At 35.8% G+C, this 24652-nt stretch overlaps 3 protein-coding genes across 4 annotated transcripts; 2 read left to right on the top strand and 1 right to left on the bottom strand.

Moving 5' to 3' along the window:
• Positions 1–105: 105 nt before the first annotated feature.
• LOC107586359 (proteasome subunit beta type-3-like) lies at positions 106–2815 on the top strand. Its single transcript, XM_016273680.1, has 6 exons — positions 106–279; positions 996–1180; positions 1285–1392; positions 2128–2186; positions 2424–2511; positions 2641–2815. Exons 1-6 carry the CDS (start codon positions 277–279, stop codon positions 2687–2689), a joined length of 492 nt encoding a protein of 163 aa, XP_016129166.1. The 5' UTR covers positions 106–276; the 3' UTR covers positions 2690–2815.
• Positions 2816–10871: 8056 nt separating this feature from the next.
• On the bottom strand, positions 10872–16738 carry zbedx (zinc finger BED-type containing X). 2 transcript variants are annotated; one of them, XM_016273624.1, is made up of 3 exons: positions 16382–16738; positions 13675–13935; positions 10872–12960 (listed from the first exon to the last, which is right to left on the bottom strand). In XM_016273624.1, exons 1-3 carry the CDS (start codon positions 16547–16549, stop codon positions 11233–11235), a joined length of 2157 nt encoding a protein of 718 aa, XP_016129110.1. In that variant the 5' UTR covers positions 16550–16738; the 3' UTR covers positions 10872–11232. The 2 variants fall into 2 exon arrangements, with proteins under 2 accessions (XP_016129110.1, XP_016129111.1); XM_016273625.1 differs by lacking the exon at positions 13675–13935.
• A 3509-nt stretch (positions 16739–20247) lies between these two features.
• On the top strand, positions 20248–24650 carry slc19a2 (solute carrier family 19 member 2). Its single transcript, XM_016273623.1, has 4 exons — positions 20248–20641; positions 21570–21762; positions 23459–23600; positions 23700–24650. Exons 1-4 carry the CDS (start codon positions 20356–20358, stop codon positions 23832–23834), a joined length of 756 nt encoding a protein of 251 aa, XP_016129109.1. The 5' UTR covers positions 20248–20355; the 3' UTR covers positions 23835–24650.
• The last annotated feature ends 2 nt before the right edge of the window (positions 24651–24652 follow it).

Here is a 24652-nt window from a genome sequence, read left to right as displayed (position 1 = left end):
TAAACCTATTTTCTGATCCACACTCCGGAGCAGAAGGTGGCGGTAATGCACCAATACGCTGGATGCCAACCGCCGTAAAAATATAAGAAGAAGAAGAAGGCGCTGTAGGGACCGCGGCCGTCGGAAATGACGTGAGCAGCAGGAACAACTAGCAGCGCTTGAAAGAAAGTGTGTAGTCACCGTGTGTAACCCGGTCTACAGCTTTATTTTCAGCATAACATAATCAAATCTTATCAATAGTTCTCATATTGGTGCCTGCTTATTACATTTGCCATCATGGTAAGTGAACGCGTTTGAATTAAGTGTTTGTTGAATGTACAGTTAATCGTCGTTATTAGCACAGTAACGTTAGCTCATTTGCCATCTCATCTTTCCAGGCGAAAGAATTTATAAAGTTATTTGTCCTAACCTGCATCTTATTTTCCTTTTTAATATGGTTTAATTAAATGCATTCCACATGCATAATAAGCTTTAGTTATATGGAGTGTGTACTATTGTTTGAGTCGATCATATTTAAAACGAAACTAACAGTGTTGCATTTGGATGCCTGGGCTAAATATGGATGGTGATCAGTCGTGTGTAGACGTATTTTAAATCATGATTTTCATAATTGCATCGGCATTAACAGGGGAATTCAGTATGAACTCATCTTGATCAAATGTGTTAGCTTTTATACGCATTTCAGATGTGGAGTTGGGTAACATTTGCAAAGTGCCTAGTCATACAAAATATCTTTTCATTAAACTATCTCTATTTATTGTATCTTGTTTGAAAATGTATTTTATTGCTTTGCTCTATCGCATGTTTCTTATCCTGTTCTGTAAGTGATCTTTGTGATATATGTGTATGTTGTTATACAGTGATAAGCATTGTAGTTTTTTTTAAGCCTATATAATAACTGTTTCAAATATGTATATGATATCTAGTCAGACTGTATAGAAAAGTGCAGTTGTTTAATCTTATAAGTTTGTTGTTTTATTGTCATCTTCCCATAGTCTATTATGTCATATAATGGAGGTGCCGTCATGGCGATGCGTGGAAAGGAATGTGTGGCAATAGCATCAGACCGGAGGTTTGGCATCCAGGCACAGCTGGTTACCACCGACTTCCAGAAAATCTTCCCTATGGGAGACAGACTCTACATCGGGCTGGCTGGCCTTGCCACAGATGTACAAACTGTGTATGAATAGTGTCAGATGCATTCGAATATTTGATATTAAACATAGCACTTGTCATTTTTCTTTTTAAATACCTTCTGGTTTTTACCTTTCTCTCTCGTTTTAGATCTCAAAGGCTGAAGTTCCGCTTGAACTTGTATGAGCTGAAGGAAGGTCGTCAGATCAAGCCGAAGACCTTCATGAGCATGGTGTCCAACCTTCTGTATGAGAGGAGGTAAAAAAAAAAAAAAATGCACGTCTGTATCTGCTAGTTTCTGTCAATTGGCAAAGAGAAAACCAATTGCTGAAAATTGAAGGGAATTAGTGGAACAACAAATGCATTCAATTAGTGGTAAATAGTTTTTTGTTGTTGTTGTTGACCTTAACTGTAATAGTGCTACAGTGCCCACTCACTTGTATTGAAAGTGTTTTTCCCATAGGGATTTTAAATCGAGATCGACCGATATATCGATTTACCCGATATTTAAAGGGGTCCTATTATGCTCTTTTACAAAGTCTTGATTTTGTTTTGGGGGTGTACTAGAACATGCTCTCATGCTTGGTGGTTCGAAAAACACATTATTTTTCACATAATTTACATTATAAAAATACCTTTCTCCCCAGCCTGGCACAAACGGCTCAATTAGTTCCGGTTTGGATGAAGGTCCGCCTTCCGAAAAACAAAATGTGTTGTGATTGGTTAGCTGTCCCTGTGCATTGTGATTGGCGAACAGCTTAGATGGTGTTTCAGTACTGCTACGCCCCTTGCTCCGTCTTTCAACAAAAGCTTTTTGGCGAATCCGGCACTGTACTCCATGTTGTGGAAGCTGTCCTCAGTAAAATGCGCAGCACACAATAGCAAATTGGGCTTATAATGCTCAGGAACAGAGTTAAAAAATAAATGGCAACCACTGTTTCCTGACATCATCCGCTTTCGGAAGCCATAGAGGTGAAAAAAACAGCGTTTCAGGTCGCACACCGGACGAGAAATGCAGCGTTGCGTTCATCGTCTCATGAAGTCGGAGTCACGTAGGCTAAAATAATCCGTCAAGTCCTCTCCCAATAAAGACGTAACTTTGCATTAATTAAATACAGCCATGAATGAGCGCATGTTGGAAATAAAAACGCTATATTTAATTCTCTGTCTGTTGTCTATGCTCATCATTAGTCTCGTGAAGCCGCTTTCATATTGCTGTTCATTCACCGGGTTGATGCTCAGGAAATGCTCCAGCTCGGCCACAGCATGTAACTTTTAACAAGATTAAGAGGATTTATTTGAGACCATCTCTCAGGCCATGCTGAACGCTGTTGACAGAGATGCAGTGTCTGGAATGGGAGTCGTTGTTCATGTCGTGTAAGTATATCATCAACTGTCATCAACCTTAGTGATAGTATGACAATCATTAACTTTTAATTAACTGATTTCAATCTGCACAAAACATTAAGAATAAAGAATACATTAAGAATATATTTTTTTTTACAGTGAGAAGGATAAGATAACCACACGTACCCTGAAGGCCAGGATGGACTAAAGAAAAATACTACTGCTGTTTCCTCTCCTACAACCCCATTTTTTTTGTACTCCAATAGAATTTGCCTTGTTCCATTTGTCATCATCAAAATTGAATTGTTCAATAAACATTTCTAATATTTACTCATCTGCAATGTGGTCAGAGATGTTTTTAAAAGATACTTTTTACTTATCTAATTTCTTGACATTTTAAAGTCAGCATGAAACAAATCTATTTTCTACAGGTGCATCTAAAAAAGTTTTTGTGAAAGTTTTATTTAATTTTTTTTACTTATGAAAGTTTAACTTTTTGAAATATATTCTAGATTCATTACAAGTAAAAAATGTCAAATGTTTTTTTGTTTTGTTTTTTAATTTTGGTGATTAGAGCTTACAGCTCATGAAAGTCAAAAAGTATATAATTCAACAACATAGCATTCCTAATTTTATTTACAACCCCTGGCAAAAAATTATGGAATCACCACACTTAGATGATGTTCACCCAAATTGTTTAGTTCACAACAAATAAACGAATCACAGATATGACAAAACAATTTTTGTTTAATAATTCAACATTCTGGTTATGTAAAACATATCTCAAACAAATGAGATTAAACTCCTTTAATTAATGGAAAATTGTTTTCCATATCAAGTAGGGGAAAAAATTATGGAATCATTCAATGTTGAGGGGGAAAAAATATGGAATCCTCAACCAAAAAACACAATTAGTACTTTCTTTTCTTACTCCACCTCTGGCTTTTATGTCGGCCTGAATTCTTTAAGGCATGGACTAATGAAAAACAATATTCTTCATCAAGCTGGTTCCAACGGTCTTGAATATCAGTTGACGGATCAGCTTTGCAAGATGGAGCCTTGCCATGAGCCAGTTTTTTTTCAATTTCCATTAAAAATAGTTTTAATCTGATTGAGATCTGGACTGTTTGCTGGCCATGTTATTGAGTTGATATGCCTTTCCTGATGAAAAGCTAACACTCTTTGTTCTGTGGCAAGATGCATTATCATCCTGAAAAATGACATCATTATCACCAAACTTCTTTTCAGTTGATGGAATGAGAAAAGTGTCCAACATTTTAATGTGTTGACTGTTGAGGTATGGATTGCCATTTCCCCTGCTCCTATACCTGACATGCAACCCCATATCATAAATGAGTTGGGACATTTCCATAATTTTTTCCTCAACATTGAATGATTCCATAATTTTTTCCTTTACTTGATATGAAAAATAATTTTACATTAATTAAAAGTTTAATTTAATTTGTTTGAAGTATGTTTTAGGTAACCAGAGTGTTGAATTATTAAACAAAAATTGGTTTGTGTTATATCTGATTTAAAAAAATAATAATTTATAAAGTAAAATAGTTGGGTGAACATCATCTAAGTGTGGTGATTCCATAATTTTTGCCAGGGGTTGTATATAACTCCTAATTTTCACAATGAATGGTTGAAGACTAAATATTAATAGTTTCATATTTACGTGCATTTTCTTGCATGATACTCTACATCACAAACATCATTGGATAAGTAAAAACTTGGATCTTTTGGTCTACTTCACTTTGTCAGGCAGGTCCTATTTAAGAGATTTCTTGATTGCGAACAGGTGTGGCAGTAATCAGGCCTGGGTGTGGCTAGAGAAATTGAACTCAGGTGTGATAAACCACAGTTTTAACAGGGGAGCAAACACTTCTTCACACAGAGCCATGTACTTTTGGATTTTGTTTTCTCTTAATAAAAACCTTCATTTAAAACCTGCATGTTGTGTTTACTTGTTATCTTTGACTAATATTTAAATTTGTTTGATGATCTGAAACATTAAAGTGTGACAAACACGCAAAAAAATAAGAAAACAGGCAACACTTTTTCACACCAGTGTATATGTTCTAAACAATAACCTTGTGCAACCTCATCTCACTGGCCATTGGGTTTTTTTCTTTTGTCTGCGCTAAGACTTTTTATACTTTACTTTTGTCAGCAAGTCATTTTAAGCAAAAAATCTGTCTATGTTCAGATTCTTGTGCATTTCATTGATGCATGTTTCACGGCAAAATACAATATTCCTAAATGTTGAACTGTGAATCTATTTCTAAATATGTATTATAATTATACTATATAATTACATAAAATAACTTTCTGATATGTCTAATTTTGTGATAGTAATTAATTACTTTTTTTTTTTGACAGGAATGCAAAATCAACATGTAAAATCAACTGGTAGTTATTGATGGTTTGAGCAGAATAATGACAAATAACAGACTTCCAGTTAAATTTTGCACTGCTAATATCAATAGAAACTTTTGTCAGTGTTGACATGTGACCCTGATATAAGTGGGCTAACAATGATTACCTCCACGTCTTGCATTAACATTGTGAAACGCAAACCTAGCTGTGGATTATCCCATACATTCACACATAGCCATTTTAAGCAAAAAATCTGTCTATGTTCAGATTCTTGTGCATTTCATTGATGCATGTTTCACGGCAAAATACAATATTCCTAAATGTTGAACTGTGAATCTATTTCTAAATATGTATTATAATTATACTATATAATTACATAAAATAACTTTCTGATATGTCTAATTTTGTGATAGTAATTAATTACTTTTTTTTTTTGACAGGAATGCAAAATCAACATGTAAAATCAACTGGTAGTTATTGATGGTTTGAGCAGAATAATGACAAATAACAGACTTCCAGTTAAATTTTGCACTGCTAATATCAATAGAAACTTTTGTCAGTGTTGACATGTGACCCTGATATAAGTGGGCTAACAATGATTACCACCACAGGTGGTTCTTTACCTCCACGTCTTGCATTAACATTGTGAAACGCAAACCTAGCTGTGGATTATCCCATACATTCACACATAGCCTATAACTGTATTAATGTATACCATGGCAAGCTTGGTTCTCAGTACTGTTCTTACAGCAGCGCTCATTAATTGCCAGCATTCTCTTCCCAGTTTGAGATATACTTGAGATATTGATAAGGAGAGATTGTTTTTACAAGATTTACAATGCTTATGAATAATGGGAAGTAATAAACTGGATAATAAGTACTAACACATTCAAACTCAGGTTTTTGTTTAATAATTCATATGTAAAAATCTATGAAGGAAACTCAACCTCTGTGTTTTAATGTCGCTTTTTCATTACTGTTTGTAACCATAATAGCAAAGTGCAACTAAGACCTCACTTGTTTAGACAGAGAGGGGGATTGGTTTATACCAAGAGCATTTTATTAAACATTTATATATAACAATAGTTAAAGCTGAAATACAACCTGAACGATGACAACAATAACGTACAATCACTAGACTATCATCAAATCCTTTTAACAGTTTACGTTACAGACTTTATTTTAAAGTCTTCCCTTTTTTCACAAAACCTTTTGCTCTCTAGAAGCCATGTCAGTTTCTAGAGAGCAAAATATTTTCGAAAATATTTTAAGTTCAAGTGTTAGCATTATAAACACTGAATTAATACCAACATATTAAATTAATGACAGAAAGATTAGTAATGTTGGACAATAAATATATAACAGGAATATAACAGCTTGACAGTAAACTGTTTTTGCAGTAATGTCCGTTAAAGGAAGACTGTAAAAATAAAAAAAACACACGTACAGCCACTTTCTCCAAAATTGTTTAATTATTTAATTATGACAGAGACACAGCAATGCATCATGTCTTATCTAGATCATCATGTTTGTAGTGTGTTCCAGGGGATTAAAACGTACAATATATATATTTCAGACCTAGTGGAGTAATATTAAATAATAATATAGTAAGTAATTGTAAATGTGTAAAGTTGCATAAGCTCATTACTTAGTGTCATATCCATATAAATCATTATTATGGTTTCTATGGCTAGGAACTGCAGTTCCTAAAAGGATTTAAGTAGGGATGCACTGATAGCACTTTTTCCAGTACTCGCCCGATACGATACTTTTATTTTTGGTACTTGCCGATACAGAGTACCGATACCAATATTTTCATTGCATTTGTAAATTTTTTTAAATATTGGGTACAAAAACCAAAAGGGTATGTAAAATGTTAGTTGGTTAACTTCATTTATCAAATAGATACAGTCAAACCAAAATTTATTCAGACACCTTTCTCACATTATCAGTTTATTCGCTATAGTTTAGAAAATTGTAATAAAATATGACAAGAACTCAGAGTTAAACTGTGTCAGAACAAATTCATCTTGATAATGTCAGATAACTTTCATAGAAAGGTATGTAATGGATTACAATCAACCAAAAATTATTCAAACAGCTGTCAATATTTACACAACTATCAATACTTTGTCGGGTGACCCTTAGCCTTAATAACAGCCTGTAGTCTCCTGGGCATGCTGTCATCCAGATTCATGCAAACCTGAACTTTTTTTTTTTCCCCCAGACTTGGTCTGAATAATTTTTGTATAAATTTTACTGGTAGTCCACTGTATGAAGAAATCTTGGGTATAATATATCACAGTTTAGTTTATTTTGCTATCCTCACTTACATAAATGAACTATAGTGCCCTACACCCACTAGTAAAAAAAAATAGAAAAAATTATATCTGGTCTCTGAATAATTTTTGGTTTGACTGTATAGTGCACGCTCTCTCTCTCTCCCTCCCTACCGTTAAGTAACGTGTGCATTGTTTTACTTACTTCTTTTTGACATATCCGACCGAACTACAAACTTTCCAGTGATGTCTGTGAGAAAGGGATATTCACTGACAAGCTCACGCATCTGCGCCGCCGCGCGCTCAATCTACTCAGTGTGATTTGCTTACCAGCTGGCGCAAATCAGCTAGGCATTAATACTGAATGTTTTATATTCACTGCATACATATACTTCGTAGACATCTTTAATCTCTAATAACTCCATTCTGCTGTCTGTTGTCGGTGTTTCTTTGTCTGAATATGGCACTTATTACATACAGTGTGGTATCGGCGTTTGGTATCGGGGCATTTTAACGAGTACGAGTACAGGAGCTCAGTATCGGGCCCGATACTGATACCAGTATCGGTGCATCCCTAGATTTAAGTTTACTACTAGACTAAAAACAGTTCAAGTTAGCAGCTGTATAAAACAGCGCTACATCCCACTTCAAAACACTTTTGTGAATATTGTCAGGATCTTTGGGAAAACGATGAAAGGCAAGATTTTTACTGTCACACTGATAGTTTTTGCAGTGGATTGCCCAACATTGCATTCTTTTATTCAGTCTTTCGGTGTTACTGCATTGGTCTATTTCTGTGTATCTGTTGTCCAGTTGGAATTTTCACAGCAAAATGGCGACCGCGCTACCGAAACGCCACCTAGTGGCTGTTACCCAAAAAGAATCAGTTTCGCCTCTTGCTGACACATAAGATTTAGTACTACACTTCGCTTAAATTACGACTTATGCCACTTAATGAGATGCTTGATACCAGCTTTGAGCCAATAAGTTTTTTTACATGGAAGTCAATTCTTAGCAACGTTCTTGCGACTAATTCTCAGAGGCTTGATAAATACGGGCCCTGGGGCCGGATTCACGAAAATCTTCATAAGAAGTTAGAACGAGCCGTTTTAGGGGGGCGTGGCAGAGTCTTAACTTTGATAAAGTATATTTCTTTGGTTTTGAGACTTTAGTCTTTGCAACTTCAGGGATCTTATCTACGCACAATCAGCTTGTAACACTCCAGAGAAAGGAAAACTTGAAATTGCATCATATGACCCCTTTAAGATAAATTCTGCAAAGTTCGTAAGAAAGTTCTTAAGTGCAATTCTTCAAAAATTCTAAGAAATTCTCAAGTATGTTCTTATGAACATCTTTTTTTCTTAAAAAGAAAATGACTGTCTTTATCTGACTGAATACATGGCTGAAGACGGACTGATAAACTCGCACTTCAAGGATTGTCTTTTTAATAATCTTTTTTAGAATACTCTAATCATAATAAGCGCGCACTATTTTCGTCGCGACCAACTTGATTGGCGCTCGGCTTCGCACTTTTAATGCGCCATGTTTTTGAACTGTTAGCCTACTTATAAATGTCCTTTCTTAAGATGAAGCAATCTGTTTCATTCATTTGCGCCGTTTTTTTTTTGGCACTAAAATCATTATTTAAAAGATTAAATCATTCCTACAACTGGTATTTAAGACAAATCTGAGGTTAGACTAACTTTAAGTTATTTAGGATGATTTTTAAGAAGATTCTTTTCAAGAATTTGAATTCTTCTTAAGTTTTGTCTCACAAACTAACTTAAGAAAAAAGATTCAAACATTCTTAAAAGTCTTTTTGGGAACACAAAATATTCGTAACTTTTTTCTTAAGTTAGAAAAGAAGAAGAAAATGGCAGTTAAGAAAAATGTTTCGTGAATCCCAGCCCCTGATGATGATCTGAATCAGGGCCGAATATGCAAGACAATCAAAATGTGCAGTATGGATCCCCAGGACCAGGACTGAAAACCACTGCTCTATCCACCTTTTTCCTACACCCCATGACACTTTGCACAAATTATGTATACACTGTTCACAATTAGCAAAAGTTTCACTCTATGAACTCAGTAATAAGCATTTTCAAAAACTGGGTGCAATGAGGTGACATTTTACTCACCCTTCAACCATCAAAAGGAAATGTAAAAGTGTAACGCATTAACAAATGACTTTCAATACACCGAGTAACTCCTCAAGATCCTCCTCCTATCCATCAATTTTATGGACACGTATACTTCATAACAATTACATTTTACAGCATTCATGTGAAAACAAACTTGGAGAAAGACATGAGGATTTGGGGAGAAAAATAAAAAATTCTTAGTGCATTCCAGGAAATTATTCATGGTTTATATTAAAATTAAATCGGGAGAGCAGACCTCAATTGCACAGTATATGTTGTCTTCAACACAGCTGGACTCAAATGAAGGTGTAGAACCATCTCAAGGATGATCAGAAGAAATGGACAGCACCTGAGTTAAATATATGAGTGTCACAGCAAAGGGTCTGAATACTTAGGACCATGTGATATTTCAGTTTTTCTTTTTTAATAAAGCTGCAAAAATGTCAACAATTCTGTGTTTTTCTGTCAATATGGGGTGCTGTGTGTACATTAATGAGGAAAAAAAATTAACAAATGATTTTACCAAATGGCTGCAAAATAGCAGAGTGAAAAATTTAAGGGGGTCTGAATACTTTCCGTACCCACTGTACATACAGCAGAATACAAAGGAAACATGAAAATAATGCAGTGGGCTGAAAGGAGCTATTCTGTTAGATCACGTAAAATTATTCTCCTGAAAATAGAAAATGAATGAAAATGTACAGCCCATTCAGTCCAAATGACTATAAGGATTATTTGTAGCGCAATCTGAAATTATTTGTTGCAGTCTTTTTGAGTGGAACTAACCCAAACCATAATTTAAAACGCAGTAGGCTCGTTAGGAAAAAGGTGGATAAGATCAGGGGTATGAAACACCATTCCTGGAGGGACAAGCCTGAATCATTTAATCAAGCTGTTAGATCTTCTAAAAGCTAAGTCTGGCACCCCTGCATGACGGCTCAGATCATAATTAAGTCCACTCACATGGTGTATGGTCCCAAGGGTTTTATGAAAGGCTCACTATAGCTAAACAAATTTCTTTAATATAAAGGCTTGTGTCATAAACAAAAGTTTTCTAATAATACTACTTAAAACAAGACTGTATATTAGTGGGATTTCACTAAAAATGAATACACAAGTTAGTTGCCCAAAATTACTAATATGTGGCTTTAAGTGACTTGGTCTTAAAAGTAGGGATGCACCGATATGAAAATTTTGGCCGATACCGATAACCGATTATTCTTTATTTTTGAAAGCCGATAACCGATATGTTGGCCGATAAATCTATATCCAAATTGTTATATACTTTTTGAGAGCCTGATTACAAAAAAGGTCTCATCATTAAAAGCCACATCCCAAACACTTCAACATAAGCAGCCTAGTTTGAACGGTGTACGTTTTAAAAATATTTTTACTCAAAAATGAGCCGATATGGGCCGATACCGATATGGTGGCCGATATATCGTGCATCCCTACTTAAAAGATTGCAGAAACCATAAAACAAGAGACCAAATGTTCAAAATATACATTTATTAGTAACATCAGAATGGACAATTCTTCCACCAAGTGATATATTTTGTTTACGGTTGCTAATTAAGCAACCTGGTGCTTTAACATGTGTTTACAGTTATGCATTTTAAGCACGGAACAACAGCTCTTAACATCAAATTATAATTTAGAGAAAGAACTAATCTTTATCCATTTAGATGGATCCACGATTAACATGTAACATTTCTAGAAACACTAGTCTAAAAAGTAACAAATTTATTTTTGTTTGCATGTTTACTAAGAAATAAATGTTTACCAAAGCTTTTTGGTGGTACATGCTTTTGTATGGAATAACTTTGTAATATTTTGGGAAAAAATAAAAAGGGAGGGAACATACAGTATATCCTATTAACTATTCAAACTAATAAAATCAAATAAAAAGAATCTATTTACAATAAACATCAGCAGTGTTACCCCATGAATTATTCCAAAGCAGTGGTGATTTTGCTGTTGTAACGTAAAAGGAGTACACGCTCAAAATGTTCATCTGAGAGGTGATGTCCTTTTGGGGTCACAATATTGCTCCCATTGCTGAAGAGCTCTTGCACTGGGGCACTTGAGGGTAGAGTTGTATTGAACTTGATGAACACTTTTTTCACACCTGGAAATTCATTTAGGCATTTCAGATCTTTGTTTGTGCCCTGGAGATACAGCCACACCTCTTCTGCTACTTCTCTCTTTCCACCTTTGTTGCTAGAACTTCCAGGTCCATACGAGAAGAATTCATCCTCATGAACAGGGCCTCCATTGGTCTCGGTTTCTTCGGTCCCTTGGTCGACCTGTAAAACTTCAGTGATCAACTGTGCTCGAAGACTCTCCCTCTCATCTTCTGGTAACCACCAGAGTCTAAACTGTGGCATGGTGGCTGTGGCCAATCTGGCATCAGAACTTTCAAACACCTGCTTGAAGCGAGAGTCAATTGCCTTGACTGTGCTGTCAATCACCTTGGAGAAAAGGCGGGTGTTTGCTGCCTTCTCCTCGAGCTTCCTTTTAAGGGTCAACAACGTTGGTATCACAATGCCAAGGAAGCACTTTTCTTCTCCGTGCAGAAGTTCAAGCGCAAAAGCCACTGGTTTGAAGACGTCAGTATATTCTGTGAGATACGCGGTTTCATCAGGTGTAAAATGTGGAACACCTAAGACTTCGGACAGCTGGTTGAGCTGTGAATCAGTAAGTGACATCAGCTTGTTAATGGCGTAGTATTCTGAGCTCCATTGATTCAAACAAGGAACTGTGAAATGCATTTTTGCAATGGATTCAATTGCATCAGCAGCTTCAGTGGATGATTGGGTCTTGTGCCATATCGCTGCACATTTTTCAACTGCACTGCTGTGCAGTTTACCTGCCTGTCCCTTTGAGACAGCATCCGCTAGATCCTTCGAGGCAATCGAGTTCAGTGTTTGAGAAGCACACCGTTGGTGGGGTGGTAAGAAGTAACTCAGAAAGAAGTCTCCACCCATTTCTCCATCACACAGAATACTGCCCAAATCCTCAAAACGACTTTGCTCCACTTCTTGGTCATCCTCGGAAGAGAATTCTTTGAAGGCTTTCACGAAATTGTTACCGTTGTCAGTGACGGTGGCCTGAACTTTGCTCTCGATGTTATAGGAAGAATGAGTTTCTTGAATTTTAGCGATGATAGTTTCACAAGTATAGCTGATGGGGATTCTCGTGCAGGCAAGAGCAGCAGACTTCCTTTCGAGATTGTCCTCAAGCCAGTGACAAGTCATTCCAAAATAACTTCTGTCCTGCACTGACCATACATCAGCAGTTGTACACAATGTCTGCACTTTGTCAAGTTTCGCTTTTAGCTCCCCTTTCATTTTATTGGACGCTACTTCAAGCCTGGTGATGAAAGTATTTCGACACATGACTTTATTGCCCCTGCTTAAAGCTTCAATCAACTTCCTGAAGCCAGGTTGCTCTAGAATTGAAATGGGTTGCACATCCTCCACAATAAAATTAAAAACCAGGGTATTTAGCCTTGATTGTGATGTTTGATGATAAATGGTGGTGGGATCAATCATGTCTTCTTTCGCTTCAGACGATTCTGCCATTTGATTTTCCAGAACACTTGGTCCATCACTGCTTGGTGCTTCAACGTTTGGTGCATCCCTTATTCTTCTCCTACACGCCACAGAATGCTTTCTCTGTAGGACAAAGAAAATGAGTCAAAACAAGATGTTTATTTTCTGTGCTTAAACGTGGTGAAACCAAGGCACATTAAACGCTAAAACACTTTAAGGCATTAAATAATAAGTATGTGTTGTCCTAAAAAAATTGATATTTATTAGAGCCTCATTCATTCACTAAGAACATTTTCCAGGTTTGAAATCAATAATGAATGAATGACTTAATAAAGGATACGAGTCACTCTTGAAACTGCTTTTGTACAATGAAAGTCAATGGGGTCCAATGTTGTTTTGGACCCCATTGATATTCATTGTATGATCAAAATATCATTTTTTCAAAATGCCTTTTTTTGTGTTTCACAAAAGACAACAACTTACAGGTTCTGAACAACCTGACAATCAGTAAATTATCATTTTTATTTTTGTGTGAACTATCCCTTTAACGTGTTGGATACAGTGGGACAGTGGCTTTGAGCCAAAATGAACTAGGAGTGTAACGGTATGAAATCATCACGGTACAATGAAACCGGTATAATCATTTATTACATTTGGTGCTTATTTATTGCTGTTTTTTTTCCTCACAGTAATTTTTTGGGTTGTTTTTTTTCCTGCATTAAAAATTCGGCCTGCATATGTAAACGTCAGAAAGCACCAACAAAAAAAATATGTATGAAAGGCGATCCATAGTTTATTACCTTTTATTTATTAGCAATTCACAGTATTTTCATTTACCTTCATCTTTGCAAATTCCTTGGGGTGGTGGTCACGGAGATGGTGTGCCATGTTTGAAGTGTTGCCTGTCCGAGCCGACACTTTTTTCCGACACAATCTACAAACTGGATAACCATCAGCATTGATGGTGCCTCCTGGGTCTTTTAAATACCCAAAATACTCCCATACAGCGGATTTCAGCCGCTTTGGTGGGAGAAAAAGAGGCTCAGGCTCCGACATTTCAGTGTTCTGGCGTTTGCGCATCTGGCAAGGTGAGTGACACTTAAATGAAAGAGGAGAAAGGCGCAATTTAGACATTTTTTTATGACTATCTTTTAATTAAACGTAGATTAAATGGAAAAATAATTTCTTTACTTTGGTTTTATTAAAATACTTATACTATCATTTAAAGCCGTGTACCGTAAAATCATCATACCATTACATTGCTAGTTGGACCAGATAAAGTGCTTTGATGAATTATAATTATTCGTCATACTATTATGAACAAACATGTCCTAAACCAAGTCGTATAAAAGTTCAGCTGTCTCTGTATTTGTCCCATTCCCTTATATAGTGCATTAAGAAACCTAATCTACATAAAACCATATTGTAAATTATTCAGCACACACATTCAATCATTCTAGTGCTGGGCAATCTACCCGTTCAAACTGTAAACTGGTTTGAAATACCCACATGGTATGAATTTTGTAAAAACCGGCATACCAGTACAAGATGCTAAGCAACATAGACATCATGAATTGAGAGGGGATCCCTGTTAACTGCATAATATACTTCTGACTAATGGTTAGAGAGCTTTTAGAACTATTATAACACACAACTAATTCTAATAAACTTGTAACATAATTGTCATTCTGATTCATATAAAGGCCCAAATCATGGAAAAAATGTGATAAACCGTGAAATGGCCAGAATCCTTAAAAAAAAAAAATAAAATTTTTAAAGTGTGATACAGATTTTTGGTCAAACTATATCCTACCATCCTCAAACAACATAGATTACCCATTATGCAAGATTATGGAACTTTTATTTGAGCATTAAAGCAAATGCACTGCTTGTAGACATGTCTGACAAAAAGTCTGTTAAGGGGAGTACAACTGCACAGTCACAAGTTTATTATTTATTTACACAATGACAGCTTTCAATTACATTTTATGCTGATTAATATTGCTAATTACATATCAGAATTCTCAGGGGGGAAAAAACACAGTACCCCAAATAACAATTGTTGCTGACATAAGCACTGAACTGGCATCACAAAAAGTGGCTTTAAAAGTCAATATTGTATGTTTTAATTATAATAAGCATACAGTTCATAGCAATTACTTTTGAGCAATTTAGTTTGTCTGTCTTTCAGAGGTAGATATAGGGCCTCATCACATCTCGCTGTTTTAGAATGTGTTTGTGTCCCACTGTACTTTTTTTTTTCTGTGAATAAAACAAAACGTTTCTATGTCTGTTTGACAGAACATTTTATGAAATTAATTCACTTTGCATTAAGAAAATCATTCAAAATGCTTAAACAAGAAACTTCTCCGTTTTATGCACTTGCTATGTAACTTCTTATTTTAAATACCAATTTAAAGTTTTTTTTTTTACTTTCACTAAAGCATGTTTTTGACTTTTGAGTCAAATTTTCACTTAGTAGCCATACTTTTTTCCCACTTAAGTATGTTCGAGTCCTCTCCAGCGCGCGATATTTACACCATTGTCTGAATTCGCAATGCAATTTCCATACACTCCTTTCTCGTGTAGTAGACTATATGATATTCACTATATAGGGAATGGAGGTGATTTCGAAGACAAGACAGCATTTTTCATTTAACAAAGTTAAACACTTCGGTAAGCCCGCCTTAACGTAGGCTAATGGACCAATCCACCGTGGCAATGGCAACTACCGCCGTCCGCCATTTTCTCAGACGAGCGTTTGCTTCTTTTTTAATGTAAATCTACAGAGGATATGCATGTTTCGATAGTTTTAGACTCTTTTACAAACATACAGTAAGATGTCGTTGCCGAATCACTTATAATAGTGACATATAAGCGCCATTTATTCCTTCTGCAAAGCACAATAAACAAACCATGAGACGTGCACGCGGTATTACCAAACATTCCCAAGTGACCACGCATTACATTAATAACAACAACACTTTCCCCTAACAAATTAATGTTACTAACGTGTTTTATTTAAATCATTATAATGTCGAAAGTTTAATTAAAGAGTTTGCGGAACAAGAGTTATAAAAAAAACAATAGGAACAGTCCTGCTCACCTAACGTTACACCAATCGATTACAGATGAAGCTTTTTCATTCTATGACTGGATATTATATTAAACGCTAATACTAGACCCAATTTAACACTCTAACGTCTAACTTATTACTGTTCATAAAAAAATGTTTACTATAAACTCAACACCACTCCCACTTTGTTGATCGTCTGTCCCACGTTTCGCTTAAAACTTCGCCTGACAAACAGATAAAAGTGAAAATCAGTGCCTACATGTGTTTATAAGCCACTAAATGTGATCATACATTCTTTTCTTAGATTCACATTTAGGAGTGTAACAAAAGCTTCTATCTGTACCCCACCGGGAATCTACCAAAAAATAGTTTAATTTTGCATAGCTGCCCCACAAACTCAAAAACACAATACAAAAGCAATCGATGGGTGTTAAATTGAGAAGACGAGCGAATGTAACTTAATGTTACCTCCAAATGCTTCTTTAGATTAGACGTCGAGTCCCTTGCAGTGGATAAGATGTTGATCTTTGGGAGGCAGAGGTTGCACTGAACGGTAATGTTTCTCCCTATTGTGTCCCTGAATGTGAAGTAGTGTTTGTGCATCCAGTGGTCAAAGGCTAAACGAGACCGCTCCATCTTCACACGAGGCTCCGGCGTGGACAGCTCTTATAAAACGTACAAACAAAAACAGTCAATTACACTTGCTGATTCATGTGTAATAAATCAAACGTACCATATACTATTTGCAGATTCTTTCTTTTTGTAATCTAATTACGTAATCCAAATAACGTATCCGTTACTATCGAACGACAGAGGCGCATTTCCCATGGAACAATTTTTGCTGTTTCCGGCGTGGGGCAAACTAAAATAGCACATTACTGCCACCTTCTGCTAGCATGGAGCAAAGACGCTATAGTTTCTCAGACTCGTGTGTTCAGCTCCTTCTCCATGTACACGGATCCCTCACACTTGTGTCTCATTCGAAGGTTAAAAGTTTGTCTAATTTCAGAAAAGCATCCACTATAAAACTGACTGTTCCTCCTCTTGAGGTGTAGGCTAAATTACTGTCATTTCTTTAGAATGAAATGGTACTTTTCTGATATCAGGCTTAAAGGGGCATTTCATTATAAAATTCAAATTCATCCACAATTTATCCAGCTTCAAGTTGTTCCAGTGAGTTTCTTTCTTCTGTTAAACACACACAACCACACCCAGAGCACCCCCACACACAAATATATTCTGTTTCTGAATAATATCTGTACCAAAAACTAAAATCTTCCCTTTAAAGATGTAGGCCTATGCATCCAACAAATGTAACCCTCGGAGGGCACAGCCTTTAAAGACAGCAAACTATAATATAATGCTTTAATATGCTAAATTTACATGTGTTTCTTTCAACAGGCAATTTTGGCCTGGTTGGTTTTAAGAAAATGTTTTCAGAAAAAAAGTAGTTTAATTTGCCCACCATTGTCAACACACACACACACACATACAAACTGTTAACAATGTACATTCCAGGAGCTGTGGCAATAGATTGTGGTACTATTGCTCAACTCCTCTAATAAGTTTTGTCTTTCACTATTTACTTCCTGTAATAGAGTGGGAATTTCAGAATGTTCCACTGATCCATTGACTCCACAACACTCACAAAGCCAATATCCAACCATTACTTGATATTGATTATATATTTTGGCAGATAGGAGAAAAGACTTTCTGTAAAGCTAGAATAAACATCTATTCTTAACGTAATGGAGGTATTGTATATTGAGGGTGGTCACCCACTGGCAAAAACATAAATCAGTGCCTATATGCAGCCAGGAACAGACCAAATCAACCAAACCTGGGCTTATTGTGTGTCACAGTTTATTTGTACTCTAGCCCAGGACTTTCACACTTTTCTCCTGTTCATATGGCCCACATGTTGCATGGAATGGTAGCATTTTGGCAATGCACTCCTGTTTGCCAGATCTGGTCCACAAGCAGGTCACTGTACAGCCAAGACTGAAGCAAATAAACCATAACTGTTTTGGGCCAGAAACCTATGTATAATATTGTAAAATATAGCCTTAAACCAAATCAGGTAGGCATATGTACTGTGTCTGCTTGTGTGTGTGTGTGTGTGTGTGTGTGTGTGTGCATGCTGGGCCATTAAACCTTTAGTGAGTCAGTGACTTAATATTTATGACACTGTAAGTAAATTCTGCATCAACAATATTCAACATACAGTAATAAGAAAATGTAGGAGGATGATTCCACAATTCCAAAAACAGCATTACCATCTTCACTTGTTACCAACTAATTTTTGATACATCTACAAACATTCTTATTGAGAATTAACCCAGGTTTAACACACTCTCTCAGCCTCATAATCATTCGAGTCAAAAGATTAAATATGACACTACCCTGACCAGTGTCGGGGGTAATATATTACAAGTAACGCAAGTTTAATTTACAAGAGAATATCTGAGTTACTTTTTCAAATAAGTAACGCAAGTTACTTTTTTTCCCCTTCAATTTATTGATTGACAGCTCTCCTGTCCCCATGTTGAGAGAAATCAGATGTTACTGTAGTTCAAAATAAATATGAATATGCATTAATTCATCTCACTCACACACAAAAACACACAGATACAGTATTCCTCAAAATGAATAAAAATAATGCAACTCAGAATATGACGCAAACCTGCAATAATTAAATGTTAAACAACACAAATATGCTTTATGTATTTAATCCCATTCTATTAAGCAATGTCTTTGCTTCTGACCTTCGATGATCCAGTTCAACCGTACTAATACGCAAAAACTACTCTAGACAAACATTTATGTGTCTTTTTTTACTGCTGAAGTGTGTTGAAATTTCTTCTTCTGCATTCTACTGTACGGACGTAAATTTACTTTCTCTTCAGCCTGAGGCTTATTCATTTCACTTTTGGTGTGAAAAGGCTTTTATATTTGCCAAGAATAAAAACAAACAAGCAAGCCCTGTCCAGATTTAACAAGTAACGCAAAAGTAACGTAACGCATTACTTTCCATAAAAAGTAACTAAGTACCGTAATTAGTTACTTTTTTATGGAGTAACGCGATATTGTAATGCATTACTTTTAAAAGTAACTTTCCCCAACACTGACCCTGACTAAGGTCTATTTCTCACACTCTTTTAATTTTGTTGATATTTTTTGTACCTTATGTTCAAAGTTCTTGCCTAGCCCTATCATCTGGAAACAATCATTTGACAATAATGCCATGAAATATTTCATGAATCATGATGACAAACAGTAAAACACATTCCCTGCAAATTCTCGCACAGCTTTGTCTGAGGGGGGCGTGTCAACGAAAAGCGCTCTCATTGGCTTGTTACCTGACGTCACTCTCCCGCGCCGCTTGTCCCTTTGACTCGTGTTAAAACCGGGGAGCGAGAGCGTTGTTGCAAAATGTTCCTGCATTGTTCGTAGCAAGAAGGTCAATTGGCGCGAGCGAGTATGTCTGAACCATGGCTTTACCCTACCATTTTACTATGTATTTATGGATTTTTCTGCAGCCACAGACCACTGGAACCTTTTCTAATACCGTTTTTGATGGGGCCTGATAAAAACCTGACGGAGACTGAGGTAAATGTGCTTGAAGGGTGATGTAAGCGTACAGTGAAGTGATGTCAGACGTCTTTGAAAAGTAACTTCGATAACTAAAGGGCTTTAACAGAAAGCGGAATATCGGTTCTGAATGTAATAATGAAATAAGATCAAATAAAAATAAATTTAGATTTTTTTTTTGCTACATAGCCTATATATTCTGTTACTCACTCGCTTCAAATAATCTACATGTTTAGAAAAAGATGTAAATAATATATTGTGATGTGAAGAATATATACTTGGGTGTAAGAGTGCCCCTCGCCCATAGATTGGAATCTGCCAGCTATTTGTCTAATCCTAGAAGTTTAATCTTTTCACTAAAGCAAAATCCTGCATTAATTACTAAATCTGCGTCACAAGATTTTTTATAGGCTTATAGGAGAGTGTTTGTGTGGTTAAGTAGCTGTCTTTTAAAGAATTGCTAATTGTAGGCTGTCTTCAGCATTTGCTTTATGTATGTGTGTTTAATGTGTGAATAAAAGCATAATTTAAATCTGTTTATCTTATAAAGAGAGCATGTCTCTTCACAAAACTTTAAATTAAACCATTTGATTCATATGGATTCATTTAACAACTACTCCATGACCCTTTTGCATCTTCTAAGTTTTAGTTACCTGGATTTTCAATGGAAGGAAAGAAACATCCCAGGTTTTATTGGAATGATCGTAATTTGTGTTTTGAAGTCTTATGTGTTTGGAACAACATAGGGGGAGAGGAAATGATGACAATTTTCATTTTTAGGTGAACTATCCCTTAAATACTGGCCTTAAAAGAATACAAAAATTTGCGCGCACTGATATGTTCACAGACATATGCATGTGTCTCTATGGCTTGGTTTGACTCATTTGTTTGACTTTCAGACTCTCAAGGACAATACTAGCAGTAGTGGATTACTGGAAGTGTTAAAAATGCTCTGGTCAGACTTCCTTGAGTGTTACTCCTGCTCTACCCTACTGGCCTGGTCAGTGTGGTGGGCTTTATCCACATGTGGTTACCTCCAGGTGATTAATTATGCTCAAGCACTTTGGGAGAAAATCTTGCCTTCCAGTGATTTTGAGATCTACAATGGATACGTGGAGACAATATCTACCTTGCTTGGTATGGCCATCTGGTTATGTTTATTCAATTCATTTTATTATATTCCCATTCTTAAAAGCATAGGTAACAGAGAATACATTATACCTATGGAAGACCGTTTTCACCACAGGATAAAAAAAACAACAACAACATTAATTGTGGCTGTATCTCTTTATTAAAAGTTATTCAAACATTTTTCTCACAATTAATATGTCACAATTCAGACTTTGTTTCTCCCAATTATTGTTTTATCCCAAGGTGAAATCAAGCTTCCATAGTTACCAGCATTTTCATCATTATCATAAACAAATTCAACGGTCATATATAACAGCAGACACACAACTGAGTTATGTGATTCACAATAAAACAGTTTCCAGAATGGCAAGATGTAAATTCAGTTGCGAGACATAAAGTTGTAATTCTTGGGTAAAACATTAGTATGTTAACTTATTGTAATTGAAAAGTAAATTTTATTTTATTTTATTTTTTTTTGCTTGCCATGGTGGAAGCAAAAAACAAACAAACTGAATTGCGAGATGTAAACTCGGAATTCTGAAAAAATCCGAATTTTATTTTATTTTATTTTTTAGAAAAAAGTCAAAATTGTGAGATGTAAACTCGGAACTGTGAGGAAAAACTCAAAATGCTGAGTGTACATCTTGCAATTCTGACTCCTTTTTTTCACAGAATTGTGAGAAACAAAGTCCGAATTGTGAGATATGAACTCAACACTGTGGGAGAAAAAGTTGCCGTTACCTTTTTTTATTGTTTTATCCCAAGGTGAAATCAAGCTTCCGTAGTTACCAGCATTTTCATCATTATCATAAACAAATTCAACGGTCATATATAACAGCAGACACACAACTGAGTTATGTGATTCACAATAAAACAGTTCAACACATTTTTCCCCAAATTAATTAATTTATCTGTTTGTTTTCTTCTCCACCAGGCGCTTTTGCAGCATTTGTTGTAAGCTTTGTGAAAGTGTCCTGGGCAGTGTGGGGAGAACTCGCCCTTTGCATTTTCTCTGTGGTAATTGCAGTGTGTGTGTACCTCATGGACACCGTCCGAAATATCTGGGTTTGCTACACTTCCTACATGCTCTTCAGAGCTACCTACATGCTGCTTATCACCATAGCAACGTAAGTAAAGCTGTCAATCTGTATCCATTTTCTTTAGAAATCCATTGTAAGCTGGGTATCTTTTGACTTTGTTCTGACTACAAAGTACTAGGAACCCTGTGTCTTTGACCTTACCTCAGTGACTGCTTTACCACTCTCGGGTGGGTAATCTGTGTCCATCTATCGAAAAGACATCACAAGTTGGCTCGATCGCTGATGATTTTAGAAATCAGTCACTTCAAGTGCACTTTATCATCTTGCAAAAAAAGGCACATGCTTGTGTATCAGCTTATTTTTCTACACTAAATATAACTGTAAAAAACAAGACACAATTGACTGACTGTAACACAAAGAAAAATGTGTAACATGATTTCTGAAATCAAATCACGGAAGCTGACATGGAGTTGTTGTAAGGTCAATTTAAATTATTACACTGCACATGGATGTCTCTCTTATTTGCCACAACTATTTCAGGTCTTGGAGTTTCTTCTAATGAGCTGAAGAGTTGAATCAGTTGTGTTTCATTAGAGGCATCTAAAATGTGCAGCTTTTGGTAGGTACTGTAGGACCAGGGTTGGGAACCACTGTTCTATTGATTGTTTAAAAGGATTTTGATTCATTTAATTGTTTAGCAGTTAATAGATTTTTGGGTGTATGGCCCATAATAATTCGGCGGGCACATACCTAGTTTTATTTTCTGATGCTACTGCATGATGTGGCCCAAAAAAAGCTTATTGCAATTATTTTGGTATAACTTGTAGTTGGATTGCAATATGAAAAATTTAACTCCTACTGCTGCTGATTATTACTGTTGATATTCAAGACTGTGGTTCTCAACGTTTAACGTCAAAGCCAATATCTGAAGGTTCACCCCAAGATGTTTCTGGTACTGTATTGACAGCTGCTTCTTTACATCTTTATTTTGTATTTCAGAACATAGGACTGGCAATATATTAAAACAGTTAAATAGTTATAAATAATTAAGATAATGCAATTTCATAGTTCCAGAAATCAGTACTGAATGTGTTTAATTTACATGACTTTTCTAGTCACTTGTGATTTACAGTTTTTTTTCAAAGTTATATTTGATTAATAAATAGCAATTTCTATCTGTCTGTCTTTACCAGGTCTATAAATTCCCTCATGTATCCAGGTTTTCTGAGATGACAATTAAAATAAAATGGCAGTTGTTAAGGAATGAATTAAAATTAGATATATGCCAGCTTACATCTGGATTTTAGCTTGTTTAGTCTTATTTAAATTCATTTATAGCCATCTTGTGGCCCTCTTGGAAGTTCTGGCCCCCAGGTTGAGAATCACTGATTAAGGAGGATATCTAACAAAAAACATCAAACTGAAATAGGATGTGCAAAAGCTAAATTAACAAGTACTGCTTTCTGTCTCCATATCCTTCCATACTTTCTGCCTTAAAATCTCTCACCTTCAGAGATTGTAAATTGCAGAGAGCCCAAACTCAGTCATTGCTTCCATACCCATCTGTATTTTTATCAGTTTTGAGCCATTTTAATACCTACTTTTTCCATATTCATCAGTGTTTGTTTCATTTGCACAAAATCTTGTTGCTGCAAGACTCCCTTCTAAACATGACTGCTCTTTTATCTGAAATTCTATTGGCTCTTTCAGTCAAGTTCTCCTTGTGCACTTGACAATTGCCACTCATATTTCTTCCAAAAAATGGCCTTCTTTTATATTGCAGGTATCAGATAGCTGCTAACCTAAGTATGAGAAGATATGCTTTGGTTTTTGGAATAAACACTTTCATCGCACTTCTACTGCAGACGCTTCTTACTGTGATTGTAGTAGATTCTGTCGGTCTAGGCCTGGACATTTTTCTACAGGTGAAGTACAACATATACCTAGCTCAGTGTGTCATGAATGTGGATCACTAATGAAAGTTTGCTAATATCGTTTGCAATTTTGTCTGCTCCTTTCCACAGTTTCTGATCTATGCAAGTTACTTTGCTGTAATAGCTGTGATATTCTTGATTGCTTGGCTGTATAAACTGTACAAAAGAAGGGGATCTGAAGGACAGAATGAATTACCCTCAACAGAAACCGTTCCAGAGGCTTGAAACACCTTACATCAGTATCCGTTAAGCACAAGGTTATAGAATAGTCTTTCCGTTCAACTGAATGCATAGGTAAAAATAATGTATTGGGTCAAATAGGTCAAAATCAATAATAACTGTATATTAAGAAAATGCAGCATTTCCAAATCAGTCACAGACCCAGCTTTAAAGGTTATAAAAGCACTGGTGATTTTGATAACTGAGTTCACAAGTATACACTGAAAGTGGCCGTTGTGGGTCACAGAGTGTGAAGAACAAAATGCACTTATTTAATATTTTATTCACACCATTATGATGCCTTACTTTACTTGAAGCTAAGCAACTAGGACAAAATAAGTAGTCTGACGTTTTTAGCCAATACTATCACATTATTAATGTAAGTGCTTGTTTGAATCTGCAATCTTTTCTGTTTTTCTCTGACACATTTGCAGAATTATGGTACTTTCACTGCAGATTACTTTAATTTTTTTACACACATTTTGATCTCGAATAGAAATATTCTTATGAAGATGAAAAAAAACAACACTTGGTCCAGTTTTCTTCGCTGACTTATCAAAAATATTTTTCTTTGTCAGCACATTTGGTTGGAGCTGATTTTGAATAGCAGCACAATTATGGTTGTGATATTGCTTTTTGATCATAAAAGAGAGAGATGACGATATGTGACCTTTTAGACACAACCTTGTCAGTAATTTTTGTCTGTTTGTGGTCTGTCAAAGAAAAAAGTTCCAAATGAAGCGGCAAAACAATTAACCTCTGTGCAACACAAAGTAGTATGGTTTTGTTTTTGACTGAATCGGTGACTAAATCAAACAGACAGT

Source organism: Sinocyclocheilus grahami, unplaced genomic scaffold, assembly GCF_001515645.1.
Source record: "Sinocyclocheilus grahami isolate Dianchi unplaced genomic scaffold, SAMN03320097.WGS_v1.1 scaffold80.1, whole genome shotgun sequence".
In the NCBI taxonomy this organism is placed as follows: domain Eukaryota; kingdom Metazoa; phylum Chordata; class Actinopteri; order Cypriniformes; family Cyprinidae; genus Sinocyclocheilus; species Sinocyclocheilus grahami.
The sequence above is the reverse complement of the archived record's forward strand: the minus strand, read 5'-3'. Positions and strand labels throughout refer to the sequence as shown.

Coding starts and splice junctions, on each gene's coding strand:
- LOC107586359 (XM_016273680.1), top strand. Junction 1,181..1,284: donor GCCACAGATGTACAAACTGT/GTATGAATAGTG, acceptor CTCTCGTTTTAG/ATCTCAAAGGCTGAAGTTCC. Junction 2,512..2,640: donor GGAGTCGTTGTTCATGTCGT/GTAAGTATATCA, acceptor TTTTTTTTACAG/TGAGAAGGATAAGATAACCA.
- zbedx (XM_016273624.1), bottom strand. CDS start 16,549: ATGGAGCGGTCTCGTTTAGCCTTTGACCACTGGATGCACAAACACTAC. Junction 13,936..16,381: donor ATCTAAAGAAGCATTTGGAG/GTAACATTAAGT, acceptor CTTTCATTTAAG/TGTCACTCACCTTGCCAGAT. Junction 12,961..13,674: donor AGGAATTTGCAAAGATGAAG/GTAAATGAAAAT, acceptor TTTGTCCTACAG/AGAAAGCATTCTGTGGCGTG.
- slc19a2 (XM_016273623.1), top strand. CDS start 20,356: ATGCATGTGTCTCTATGGCTTGGTTTGACTCATTTGTTTGACTTTCAG. Junction 20,642..21,569: donor GACAATATCTACCTTGCTTG/GTATGGCCATCT, acceptor CTTCTCCACCAG/GCGCTTTTGCAGCATTTGTT. Junction 21,763..23,458: donor CTGCTTATCACCATAGCAAC/GTAAGTAAAGCT, acceptor TTTATATTGCAG/GTATCAGATAGCTGCTAACC.